The 13,632-nt window shown below is 44.6% G+C and overlaps 1 protein-coding gene across 4 annotated transcripts in view; it reads right to left on the bottom strand.

Annotated features, from left to right (window-relative positions):
- The window catches only part of IFT81 (intraflagellar transport 81), a 218,056-nt gene that overhangs the window by 4,707 nt on the left and 199,717 nt on the right, over positions 1 to 13,632 (bottom strand). For 2 of the 4 annotated variants that reach the window (XM_033955237.1, XM_033955241.1), the window contains one exon: positions 11,693 to 11,738. The exons of 1 other annotated variant lie outside the window; for it this stretch is intronic. In XM_033955237.1, coding sequence (XP_033811128.1) covers positions 11,693 to 11,738 — 46 coding nt within the window. Of the gene's footprint in view, positions 1 to 2,884; positions 4,755 to 11,692; positions 11,739 to 13,632 lie in introns of those variants that run through there. One more of the 4 variants, XM_033955238.1, reaches the window with a different exon arrangement.

The raw sequence follows: 13,632 nt of genomic DNA, 5'->3' as shown, positions 1-13,632 counted from the left end.
GGTGGCATGGAAACCTTTTCTTTGGGGGGGAGGGCACATTTGCCTGCAATCTGTCTGCTGTGCCTCTCCCACAGTGGCAGTAACTTTCACTGTGATGCCTGAGAGGGAGAGGTCAAGCTGTAGGAATGGTGGTGGACAACCTCAGGGAGAGACAAACAAGTCAGGGGAGAGCGGAAGAGAGGCAAAGATGACAGGACTATGCAACATGGCCAATTCAGTGCTGAAACGGCTGTGCTGAACTGGCTGCAATGACTCATCCTAAATCTCTTCAGTACCTAGGTCTTTAGGTTAGAAATTGGTTCAGTGATAAGCAAGACGGTAGCGAACATGAGAAAAACTCTAATGAAAGGGTTAAGAATAACGATCATTTCTGTGTCCAGTGTTATTCGATTTTTAATAACCGATACTTTATAATTGTACAGGCTGTACTACAAGCAATTAATTGTTCCTTGCTTGCAATATGATTAATCAGATTAAGATCAAATGGATGAACGAAGGGATGAATGCAAAGGTTTTCTCTTTCTTTTTGCAGATGACAGCAAGATGTGCAGCCTGCTGGACACAAACACAAGGAGTGATCTCAGAATGTCCAAGAAGTGGTTAAAAATCAAGATTTAGGGCTCCTTTTATCAAGGCGCGCTACGGGGGTTAGTGCGTCGGACATTTCATCACGCGCTAACCCCCGCAGCAGCCTAAAATCCTAACACCTCGTCAATGGAGGCGTTGGGTATTAGCGCGGCAGGCGGTTTAACGCGCGGATTGCCCATGGATACAAGAGAAAAAGGAAGCTGATACTAGTGGCGGAGAAAATAAAGGCAAAAGAGTTGGCGTTCATGAAATATAAAAAAACCCAAGAAGAGGAGGAGTGCAGAAAGGACTACAGGGTGAAACTGAAAGAAGCCAGAGAGAGATACGTCTGGCGAAAGCACAGGTAGAAGGACAAATGGCTAAAAATGTAAAAAAGGGAGACAAGATTTTTTTCAGATATATTAGTGAAAGGAGGAAGATAAAAAATGGAATTGATAAACTAAAAGATGCTGGAACCGATATGTGGAGAGTGATAGAAGAAAATCCTGGAGAAGGACCGAGATTGTCTGGCAAAGTTACACGAGAAAATGGAGTAGATTCTGCGCCGTTCACAGAAGAGAGTGTTTATGAGCAACTTGAAAACTGAAGGTGGACAAAGAGATGGGACCAGACGGGATCTATCCTAGGATACAAAGGGAGCTCAGAGAAGTTCTGGCGAATCCTATTAAAGACTTGTTCAACAAATCTCTGGAGAAGGGAGTGGTTCCTGGGGATTGGAGGATGTGGTCCCTATTCACAAAAGTGGTCACAGGGATGAAGCAGGAAACTACAGGCTGGTGAGCCTCACTTAGGTTGTTGGAAAGATAATGGAAGTGTTGCTGAAAGAAAGGATAGTGTACTTCCTTGAATCTAATGGGTTACAGGATCCGAGGCAACATGGCTTTACAAAAGGTAAATCGTGTCAAACGAACCTGATTGAATTTTTTGATTGGGTGACTAGAGAGCTGGATCAAGGACATATGCTAGATGTAATTTACTTAGATTTCAGCAAAGCCTTTGATATGGTTCCTCATAGGAGGCTGTTGAACAAACTTGAAGGGCTGAAGTTAGGACCCAAAGTGGTGAACTGGGTTAGAAACTGGCTGTCAGACAGACGCCAGAGGGTGGTGGTTAATGGAAGTTGCTCAGAGGAAGGAAAGGTGAGTAGTGGAATCCCTCAGGGTTCGGTGCTGGGGCTGATCCTGTTCAATATGTTTGTGAGTGGCATTGCTTAAGAGTTAGAAGGAAAAGTGTGCCTTTTTGCAGATGATACCAAGATTTGTAACAGAGTAGACACCGAAGAGGGAGTGGAAAATATGAAAAAGAATCTGCAAAAGTTAGAGGAATGGTCTAATGCCTGGCAACTAAAATTCAATGCAAAGAAATGCAGAGTAATGCATTTGGGGATTAATAATCGGAAGGAACCGAATATGCTAGGAGGTGAGAAGCTGATATGCATGGACGGGGAGAGGGACCTTGGGGTGATAGTGTCCGAAGATCTAAAAGCGAAAAAATAGTATGATAAGGCGGTGGCTGCTGCCGGAAGGATGCTGGGCTATATAAAGAGAGGTGTAGCCAGTAGAAGGAAAAAGGTGTTGATGCCCCTGTACAGGTCATTGGTAAGGCCCCACTTGGAGTATTGTGTTCAGTTTTGGAGACCGTATCTGGTGAAGGACGTAAGAAGACTTGAAGTGGTCCAGAGGAGGGCGACGAAAATGATAGGAGGCTTGGGCCAGAAGATGTATGAGGAGAGACTGGAAGCCCTGAATATGTATACCCTAGAGGAAAGGAGGAACAGGGGAGATATGATTCAGACGTTTCAAATACTTGAAGGGTATTAACGTAGAACAAAATCTTTTCCAGAGAAAGAAAAATGGTAAAACCAGAGGACATAATTTGAGGTTGAGGGGTGGTAGATTCAAGAGCAATGTCAGAAAATTCTATTTTACGGAGAGGGTGATGGATGCCTGGAATGCGTTCCTGAGAGAGGTGGTGGAGAGGAAAATGGTGACTGAGTTCAAAGAAGCGTGGGATGAACACAGAGGATCTAGAATCAGAAAATAATATTAAATATTGAACTAAGACCAGTACTGAGCAGACTTGCACGGTCTGTGTCTGTATATGGCCGTTTGGGGGAGGATGGTCTGGAGAGGGCTTCAATGGCTGGGAGGGTTTAGATGGACTGGAGTAGGTTTTAACGGAGATTTCGGCAGTTGGAACCCAAGCACAGTACCAAGTAGAGCTTTGGATTCTTGCCCAGAAATAGCTAAGAAGAAAAAATTAAAAAAATTTAAATTGAATCAGGTTGGGTAGACTGGATGGACCATTCGGGTCTTTATCTGCTGTCATCTACTATGTTACTATGTAATAGTATTAAAGTGTCAAAGGTGTCAAAGCGTGGGTGCCTGAAAAGGCGATGTGCTTCAGAAATGATTTGGATTGCCCTGAAGGCCATGCATCAAGCAGACTCGATGTTTAATGGCAGGACTCTATCCACTGCAATGCATCTGCTTACTAAAGATGTACTAAAGTCTCCGATTGTCTAACAATCGTCACTAAACCAGTTTTTGACTGGCTTAGCGACCAATCGGATTTGCCAATCCTATGCACAAAATGGCTCACTGCATGGTTTTCTGTGCAGTCGTACATTCTCCGATTCTGGCATGCAAATGAAGGCAATATCTAATTGATGCCCTAACCTTGCATGGCAGAATTGGATTGATATTACCAATCCGGCTAGACCTGTCAATAATTGTGCTACCAAAAATGCTAGAGACCAGATCTTTATAGTTTGTATCCAACCTGTATTTGAATTGTTGTAAAGATAAGGGTTCGTGGATAATCAAAAACCAAAGTGACTTTATACATTTCAATGCAACTTAATGCAAATAATTTTAACAATTATGAACTCAATTTAACACTACAACACTTTCATAAACTCACAACCACAGCTATTCACCTTTTTCCAAGTGGTGCAACAACTAGGAGGATGATATATCATATAATTACCAAAATCTCAATACATAGGACCTCACATAACTTATATGTTATCCCAAGTCCACAAGCTGTGTGGTCTGTGTCATATAATCATTTATATTCACCTCCTTCCCATTCCTTATGTGAATGAAACATATTGTGTTTCTATAATATCTTGTATTTTTATGATATTCAGTCTACACCACAATTCATTATTCATCAAATCAAATTTGTCAGAGCAACGTTGGTTTTTAAATTCAATTCAACACCCGACGCTCTGCCTTTTCAAGAGCGTTTCAGTCCAAAGACCTTCATCAGGGGATTTTATTGTTGCCGAACTCATAATACTTCATAATGCTTGAACACGTTAATGCATCATCAGAGATGGAGTCTGCATGGAGGCTTTTTTAAAGAGTCTAATTGCCGCAATATACTTTGGATGTCTGTGGATTGTTACAAGCAGGTATATGTGGGGGGGGGGGAGGTGGGGGGGAGGGGGTGAGATGTTCTACTTCTGATATACTGGAAATGTGTTGACCTGAATCCTGAATGCACTTGTTTTTTTGGAAGTACCTGTTGCTACTTTGTGGGCAATGTTCAGTATTTCTGTTCTGTGGAATGGTTGTCATCACTAAAAATTGTTTAAACATAAAAACACTGTCTGCCTTCATATTCTATGTTTCTTTTATGTTTTAAGGCCTTTCAGTAAGAAACACAATTCTATCACTTCCGAACAGCTTTAAGATGTTTCAAAACCTCTACTTATTTTTGTCCGCTCAGGAACAATTTAGTACCACAGGAAAGCTAGACAGGAAGTAGAGGAACAGTTTTGTCTGATAATAGTTACAATAACTTCTACTACTTTAAACAAAAGAGAATATGCAATTGTAACAAGCAAGTGTTCTTAGGCAAGCTGTATCAAAATCTCACTGTCTTTTATTACGGCGATAGGACTGACAGTTCTGAAATTTATCCTCATCAACAGGTTGCTTTATATACAACTTATAATTTGAGCTAGCTTGGTGTATGATATCCGTTTCATTTTCTTCTCCAAATGGTTTACCAGGAATGTGCTGTTGTGTTAAGCTCTTGGAATATCTCTTACAAACAGCTCAGCTGAGCACAGAAAGGTTGGTGGCATCTGTTTTCAAGAGATCAGTTACAGACGCTAAGTGCATGGAGTTTTCCTTATGTCCTGCAACGCACTTTCTCTAGAGACAGGAGTGAAACCGCAGAATATAAATCTTCAGTGGAAAATTGCAAATTGACCCATCAATTAGTGCAAAAAATGTGCTAAGACGAGTGCTCAATGAGCTTACATTGCAAGAGTTTTAAAGTAAGAATACAAAAAAAAAACTATGCTACTGTTAAGCTTGCCTACAGCAGCCATCTGTAGACTGCTGTAAAGAGACACTAAAATATGAAAATCAACTCATTACATATTAGCCCAGCATAAAGCACATGTGCCGCTTTATAGATGCACTTCAACTTACAGAAATGCAGTTTAGTTTTTGTATTTAGGCCCTGACTATAAATGGTGCCCAACTTGTAGGTGCTATTGAGTGCAATTGTCAATAATGTGCTAGATGAGAAACCTTAGTTATACATTTTGGTGGAATTCATTATGCCATATATTTAAAATGGAATGAGCAATAGCAGTACAAAGAGGGACAAATACTAACTTTATAAAAATATGGGGGCCATTGGCAACATATTGTGGTGAATAGTCAACGTTTCTTCTCTTTTCCTTTTCTTTTTTTTCTTGTTAGCACACTAAAGAGGGGAGGGAGTTGGGAAAGCACAGTTACTTACCGTAACAGGTGTTATCCAGGGACAGCAGGCAGATATTCTTGACTGATGGGTGACGGCACCGACGGAGCCCCAGTACGGACAATTTTAGAGTGATTGCACTCTAAGAACGTTAGAAAGTTCTAGATAGGCCGCACCGCGCGTGCGCGAGTGCCTTCCCGCCCGACGGAGGCGCGCGGTCCCCAGTTAGGATAAGCCAGCTAAGAAGCCAACCCGGGGAGGTGGGAGGGACGCAAGAATATCTGTCTGCTGTCCCTGGATAACACCTGTTACGGTAAGTAACTGTGCTTTATCCCAGGACAAGCAGGCAGCATATTCTTGACTGATGGGTGACCTCCAAGCTAACAAAAAGAGGGATGGAGGGAAGGTTGGCCATTAGGAAAACAAATTTTGTAAAACAGATTGGCCGAAGTGTCCATCCCGTCTGGAGAATGCATCCAGACAATAGTGAGATGTAAAAGTATGAACTGAGGACCAAGTAGCAGCCTTGCAGATTTCCTCAATGGAAGTGGAACGGAGGAAAGCTACAGACGCTGACATAGCTCTAATCTTGTGGCCCGTGACAGAACCTTCCAGTGTCAGACCTGACTGAGCATAACAGAATGAAACGCAAGCAGCAAGCCAATTGGACAGAGTGCGTTTAGATACAGGATGACCCAACTTGTTAGGATCAAAGGACAAAAACAGTTGAGGAGATGATCTGTGAGGTTTGGTGCGTTCAAGATAGTAAGCCAGAGCACGTTTACAATCCAATGTGTGCAAAGCCTGTTCACCTGGATTAGAATGAGGCTTTGGGAAAAAAACAGGTAGAACGATGGATTGGTTAAGATGAAACTCAGACACAACCTTAGGAAGGAATTTTGGATGTGTACGGAGGACGACCTTATCATGGTGAAAAACAGTGAAAGGTGGATCAGCCACCAGTGCATGGAGCTCACTGATCCTCCTGGCAGAAGTGAGAGCTATAAGAAAGACCACTTTCCAAGTTAGAAATTTAAAATGCGTTGTGGCCAAAGGCTCGAAGGGAGGCTTCATTAACGCAGAAAGAACCACATTAAGATCCCATACAACAGGAGGGGCCTTAAGAGGTGGCTTCACATTGAAAAGACCCTTCATGAACCTTGAAACCAAGGGATGAGCTGAGAGGGGTTTTCCATGAATCGGCTCATGAAAAGCTGCAATAGTACTAAGGTGAACTCTTATCGAAGAGGATTTAAGACCAGAGTCAGATAAGGACAAAAGATAGTCCAACACCAGTCCCACTGCTGTAGACATGGGATTATGGTGATGTAAAAGGCACCAGGAAGAAAACCGAGACCACTTTTGTTGGTAACATTGAAGAGTAGACGGTTTCCTGGAGGCATCAATAATAGAACGGACAGGCTGAGAAAGGAGAGAGTGAGCCGAAGTCAGCCCGAGAGATACCAAGCTGTCAGGTTCAGAGACTGTAAGCTGGGATGAAGTAGAGTTTGCTGATGCTGTGTAAGTAGTGAAGGAAACAGAGGAAGAGGTATGGGTTCCCTGGAACTGAGTTGAAGCAGAAGGGAGAACCAATGCTGTCTGGGCCACCGTGGAGCGATGAGAATCATGGTGGCTTGTTCCCTCTTGAGCTTGAATAATGTGCGTAGCATGAGCGGAAGAGGAGGAAATGCATAAAGGAAGAGATTGGTCCAATCCAGGAGAAATGCATCGGGTTCCAGACGGTGAGGAGAGTAAAGTCTGGAGCAAAACAGGGGCAGTTGATGGTTGTGGGGAGCTGCAAAAAGATCCACTTGAGGTGTGCCCCATTGAGAGAAAATGGACTGGAGAGTCGAGGGGTCGAGAGTCCATTCATGAGGTTGAAGAATTCTGCTGAGATTGTCTGCTAAGCAATTCTGTTCCCCTTGGATGTAGACTGCCTTCAGGAATAGGTGACGAGCAGTCGCCCAGGTCCAAATTCTTTGAGCTTCCTGACACAAGAGACAGGATCCCGTCCCTCCCTGTTTGTTGATTTAGTACATTGCAACTTGGTTGTCTGTGCAAATGAGTAGCACCTGAGGAAAAAGAAGATGTTGAAAAGCTTTGAGGGCGTAAAACATCGCTCTGAGTTCCAGGAAATTGATGTGGTGTTTCTTTTCCTGGGCAGTCCAAAACCCCTGAGTTTGGAACTCGTTCAAGTGAGCTCCCCATGCATAGGGGGAGGAAACCGTGGTGATGACCAGTTGATGAGGAGGTAGATGGAACAGCAGACCTCTGGATAGATTTGAAGATGTCAACCACCAAAGAAGCGACTGCCGAAGAGACGAGGTCACAGATATGAGTTGTGAACACGGATCCGTCGCTTGAGACCATTGAGTCTCTAGGGTCCATTGAGGAGTACGCAGGTGGAGACGTGCGAAGGGGGTGACATGCACTGTGGAGGCCATGTGTCCCAGAAGTACCATCATGTGATTTGCAGAGATGGAAGTTAGCTGCCATACCTGTTGACAGAGATGAAGAATGGTGTGAAGGCGATTTTCTGGAAGAAACGCCCTCATCCGAACAGTATCTAGAATGGCTCCGATGAATTGAAGTCGCTGAGTTGGAATTAGGTGCGACTTGGATAGATTGATTTCGAATCCCAATAGTCGAAGAAAGAGAATGGTCTGATTGGTGGCAATCTGAACGGCAAGAGGAGAATGAGCCTTGATGAGCCAGTCGTCCAGATAAGGGAAGACTTGAAAGTTGTGGGAGCGGAGATAAGCTGCGACCACAATCAGACATTTGGTGAATACCCTGGGAGAGGAGGCTAGGCCGAAGGGTAACACCTTGTATTGGTAATGATGTTGGTTGACAAGGAAGCGAAGATATTGTCTGGACGTCAGATGAATCGGGATGTGAGTGTACGCCTCCTTGAGATCGAGGGAGCATAGCCAGTCTTCCTGAGAGAGAAGAGGGTATAGGGTGGCAAGAGATAACATTTTGAACTTCTCCTTGACCAGACATTTGTGAGATCCCTGAGATCTAATATTGGCCTGAGATCTCCGGTCTTTTTGGGTACGAGAAAGTACCGGGAGTAAAATCCCAGGCCTTGTTGGTCTTGAGGAACCGGTTCGATGGCATTGAGAAGAAGGAGGGATTGAACCTCCTGAGCGAGGAGGAGGGACTGAGCCTTGTTGGAAGCAGACTCTTTTGGCAGACCTAATGGTGGAGGAGTCTGAAAGTTTAGGGAGTAGCCGTGGGCGATGATAGCAAGTACCCACTGGTCGGAGGTGATTGCTTCCCAGCGAGAAAGAAAAACTTGGAGTCGACCTCCTATGGGCTGAGGAAGAGGACAGGAGGGAGGAAGACTGGCAATGCCCTGGAGAAGAGAGTCAAAAGGGCTGTGTCGGCTTAGTTTGAGGAGCAGGCTTTACGGTAGGCTGTTGTTGTTGACGGGCCTGTTGCTGTTGTTGACGCTGTCTGCGACGTTGAGGAGGATGAGGCTGAGCCGGTCGAGCAGAAAACCTCCTTTGATACGAAGATTGTTGTCTGAATGGACGAGGAGGAGGAGGTTTCTTCTTGTTTTTCAACAAGGTGTCCCACCTAGTTTCATGGGCGGAGAGCTTTTGCGTGGTGGTATCCATGGATTCCCAAACAGCTCATCCCCTAGGCAGGGCGCATTGGCAAGCCGGTCCTGGTGGTTTACATCCAGGTCTGAGACACGTAGCCATGCCAACCTTCTCATTGCCACAGACATAGCAGTGGCCCGTGATGTCAGTTCAAAAGTATCATAAATTGAACGGACCATAAACTTCCTGAGTTGCAAAAGACTAGAGGTACATTGCTGAAAAGCAGGAAGCTTACTTTTGAAAAGAGGTCACCTGTTGAATGAGATGTTTCAGGTAAAAAGAGAAGTGGAATGCGTAATTACCTGAACGGTTGGCCAACATCGCATTTTGGTAAAGGCGTTTCCCAAATTTATCCATGGCCTTTCCTTCTCTGCCAGGAGGGACAGAGGCGTATACACTAGCTCCTGCAGATTTCTTCAGGGTTGACTCCACCAGCAGAGATTCATGGGGAAGTTGGTGTTTGTCAAATCCTGGAATTGGAATCACTTTATAAAGAGATTCCAGTTTTCTTGGGGCTCCTGGGATCGTCAAAGGAGTTTCCAAATTCTTATAAAAAGTTTCCCTCAAGATGTCATGGAGGGGCAACTTCAAAAACTCTTTAGGAGGTTGGTCAAAATCCAAAGCATCCAGAAATGCTTTGGATTTTTTAGAGTCAGACTCTAGAGGAATAGAAAGGGTGTCTGACATATCCTTTAAAAATTTGGTGAAGGAGGAGTGCTCTGGCTTAGCAGCAGGATCCTGCACCGATGGATCATCCTCATCAGATGAATAATCCTCCTCGGTACCAAGGGGATCATCAGAGTCGTCCCACAAGTCAGGGTCCCGTACCGATTGGAGACGGCCCTGAGAAAGTGGAGTAGATGTTTCAGTATGCTTAGTCTTGCGTACCGATTTCCCTGAACGGGTGGAGACGGTACCTGGGGACTGTACTACGGTACGGGGTTCAGAGAACGGTACCGGGTCAGGAATCGTAGGAGTAGTACGCCGTTTCGGTTCCGCTGACAGAACAGGCATAGACAGAGATTTGTGCGGTGCCGATAAAGTCGATGTCGATAAAAGAGGCTGATCGACAGTCGGCACCGAAGGCTCACTAGGTACCGACATTGGAAGATTCAGAGTCAACAGAGCCGGGAGCAAGTGTTGGAGTTGCTCCTTAAGTTGGACCTGGAGGATAGAGGCAATGCGCTCATCCAACGTTGGTCCCGATGGCACCGGTACCGGTTTTTTCTTGCTCGGTACCTTTGGTGCCGCTCGACGCTCGGGTGAAGTCGATGCCGATGAAGAGGCAGTGACTTCAATGGGAGCGGAGCGCTTACGGGGCCGGCGCTCAGTCTGCAGGACTTGGCTCACTGCATGCTCGACTGGCGGGCCTAGAACAGTAGGGGAAGGCTTCTTAGCCGGCTTACCTACAGGAGTCGACACCGGCGATGTATCTTGCGGTGCCGAGACAGTCGGTGTCGATTTGGAGGAAGTCGTCGACGTCGATACCGGTGTAACTTCCATAGCGGTACCAAAAAGGATCCGCTGTTGAATTTGTCGATTTTTTAACGTTCTCTTTTGTAAAGAACTACAGCGGGTGCAGGTTTCAGCCCTATGGTCCGGACCCAGACACTGGAGGCACCACTTGTGCGGGTCGGAGAGGGATATAGGGCGCGCACACCGCTGACACTTTTTGAAACCCGGTGACGGGGGCATGAATGGAAAAACTGCTGTAGCAAAATCGAAGCCCGAGGCTTCGATGGTGCCAACAGGCCCCGCCGGGGCAGATCGAAAAAAATGAAAAATAAAACGATCTTTTTTTTTTTTTTTTAGACAAACGAAATAAAAAAGTAAGAAAAAGAAAAAATGAAGAGAAAAATACGCGCGAGCGAGAAGGCAAGTGAATAAGAAAAAATTTTCCAACAGCCGTTGGAAACGCGCGTCTTCTTAGCTCCGCGGAATTAAAAAAACTGGGGACCGCGCGCCTCCGTCGGGCGGGAAGGCACTCGCGCACGCGCGGTGCGGCCTAGCTAGAACTTTCTAAAGTTCTTAGAGTGCAATCACTCTAAAATTGTCCGTACCGGGGCTCCGTCGGTGCCGTCACCCATCAGTCAAGAATATGCTGCCTGCTTGTCCTGGGATAATAATTTATACATAATATGTTAAAATATGCTATATAATATGTGTGTTTATTCTTACTGAAAATGTGATAAAGGGTGGGTTGTTGGGGGGTTATTATATCACTAGAATATTATGTGGTAGAGATTAATGTGCTATTGTGAAATAACTTGTATAGAATATTCTTTAGTGCACTTGCTGTTCAATTTGAAAATGAATAAAGAACGTTAAAAAAAAAAATATCTGCTAGATGTGGATTATATAATTGTATCTAGCAGTGCCTATGCAGTCTTAGGTGCACTCCCATTTAGGCCAGGGCTTTCTTAGCCTAAATGAGTGCACCTAAGTCAAACCAAACCTAAAATGCACCCCAAATCGGCCTTTAATCATGCCTACTTATCAGTAAGTGCCTCAGAGTAGACACTTACCTCAAAGTGGTAGATGCCTACCAGCTAATTAGGCACCTAACTTAATTAAGAAAATTAAGTTAGGTGCCTAAGCTTGCAGATCTAGGCACCTAACTTTAGGCATCATTTATAAAATCAGGACCTAAATGTCCATTGATAAACATGCATATATCTTACAGTTTGCCTCATTTGCCTGTTTATACATGCAGTAAACACCACAGTAATGTGTGTTAATATACTTTAATATATTATAGCAATATTTCTGACCTTCCCAAGATTTTCTTGTTCCGCAATATTTCTTGTATATTGTTCCCTAGAAAGTGAAACAAAGCCAGATAACACTGAACCAATCAAGGAAAATACATTAGAACAGTGATCTCAAACTCAAATCCTTTGCAGGGCCACATTTTGGATTTGTAGGTACTTGGAGGGCATCAGAAAAAAATAGTTAATGTCTTATTAAAGGAATGACAATTTTGCATGAGGTAAAACTCTTCATAGTTTATAAATCTTTCCTTTTGGCTAAGTCTTAATAATAATATTGTCATTTATAGCTAAAGAGACATATGATCAAGAAATTGTTTTATTTTACTTTTGTGATTTTGATAAACCTACCGAGGGCCTCAAAATAGTACCTGGTGGGCCGCATGTGGCCCCCGGGTCACAAGTTTGAGACCACTGCATTAGAATAACTGAATCTGTTTAATGAAACATGTTCACGTCAATAACATTAAGTAAATGAAGAGTTATAGAGTTTCAGAACTTTCCGTTTACATGCAAGAATGGAAAAACAAATGAGCGTCCCAAGCTAAAAAAACATAGGTACATCATAGGGCTTCCACCTCTTTTTACAGTATACTAGCTATACAATATTCAGTTAAGAGACTCACACTAACATTAGAGACACCTAACTTAAGGTCCCTTTTATAAAGCCATGATATCGATTCTCAACGCAACACAACTCATTCAACTCCTATGGGGAACTTAGGAGCATTTTCATTAAGTTGCAGAAAAAGGGGACTTAGCATACCCAACGCAGGTTTTTTCCATACACTAAGGCCATTTTTACCACAGAAATGGCATTTCTGTATTTTTTGTATTAAGGACATGTGTTAATTTTGCCATTAACACATGGCCATTAAAAACTATTTACTTCAAAAATATGGGTTTGAATATTTGGAGAGAGTGACTGGGAAAACTCTTTCAAAATATTTTTTAATAACAAACTTCAATGCTTCTTCACAGGTGCACAAGACCCATCTATTGCACTAGGTCTTATTTTCAGAGAAGTCTTATTTTTTTTCATGTACAATGATCATCTCTCCCTTCCTCTCCTCCTCCCTAATTCTTCCTATTTCCTTTCTCTCCCCGACATGTGTAGCATCTTTCCTCCCCTCTTACCCATCCCCTTGTGCAGTATCTTTCTAACCCTCCCTTCCTTCCCCCTGTACAGCAGAACCCTTGCAGCTTCTATCCTTCCCTCCTTCCCATCCCTTGTGCAGCATCTTTTTATCCCTCCCATCCCCCCCCCCCGCTGCCAGATGAGAGGTGGGGGAGGAGTGTTGCAGGATGAGGGTTGAGGAGATGGGAGAAAAGGGAGCAGCACTAGAGTGTGGGAGACAGCATTGCCAGGAAGGAGGGCAGGAAGACAGCATTGCCAGATGAGGGGTGGTGGGATTAAGGGGAGGGAGTGGGGGATCTAGGAGGAATGGGAGCAGGGAGGCGGGGTGGGTAGCAGTGCTGCCAGATGAGAGGTGGGGGAGGTGAGAGGAAGTGGAGCAGCACTTTGAGGAGTGTGGGAGCCGAGAGGGAGCAGCGCTATCGGATGAAGAGTGGGAGAAGGAGGGAATGCTGCTACTTTTTTTTTTTTGGGGGGGGTGCGATGGGAGCTAGGGGTGCCAGCACTGCCCGACCCAGCTCTCTCACCTGCGGCGCCGACGAGATATTGTTGAGCAGGCGGTTCAGCTCTTGGAACTGGGTCCGACAGCCCCAGCAGAGATGGAGTGGCTGAGCGAAGCGCACCAGACACTGGCTTAGCACCGCGCGCCATTTGCCACCTCTTTGAGCCACTGTAGACAGGTCCAGGTCTGGCAGCTCCAACACCTCTGGAAGTTAGGTCTAGTTGTTGCTTGTGCTGCTGCCGCCGACTGCGACTAGGGCTTATTTTCGGTGGTAGGGCTTATATCAGTGGTTCCCAAACCTGTCCT

The sequence above is a fragment of the Geotrypetes seraphini genome, chromosome 8 (genome assembly GCF_902459505.1).
Source record: "Geotrypetes seraphini chromosome 8, aGeoSer1.1, whole genome shotgun sequence".
Taxonomy (NCBI): Eukaryota; Metazoa; Chordata; class Amphibia; order Gymnophiona; family Dermophiidae; genus Geotrypetes; species Geotrypetes seraphini.
The sequence above is the reverse complement of the archived record's forward strand: the minus strand, read 5'-3'. Positions and strand labels throughout refer to the sequence as shown.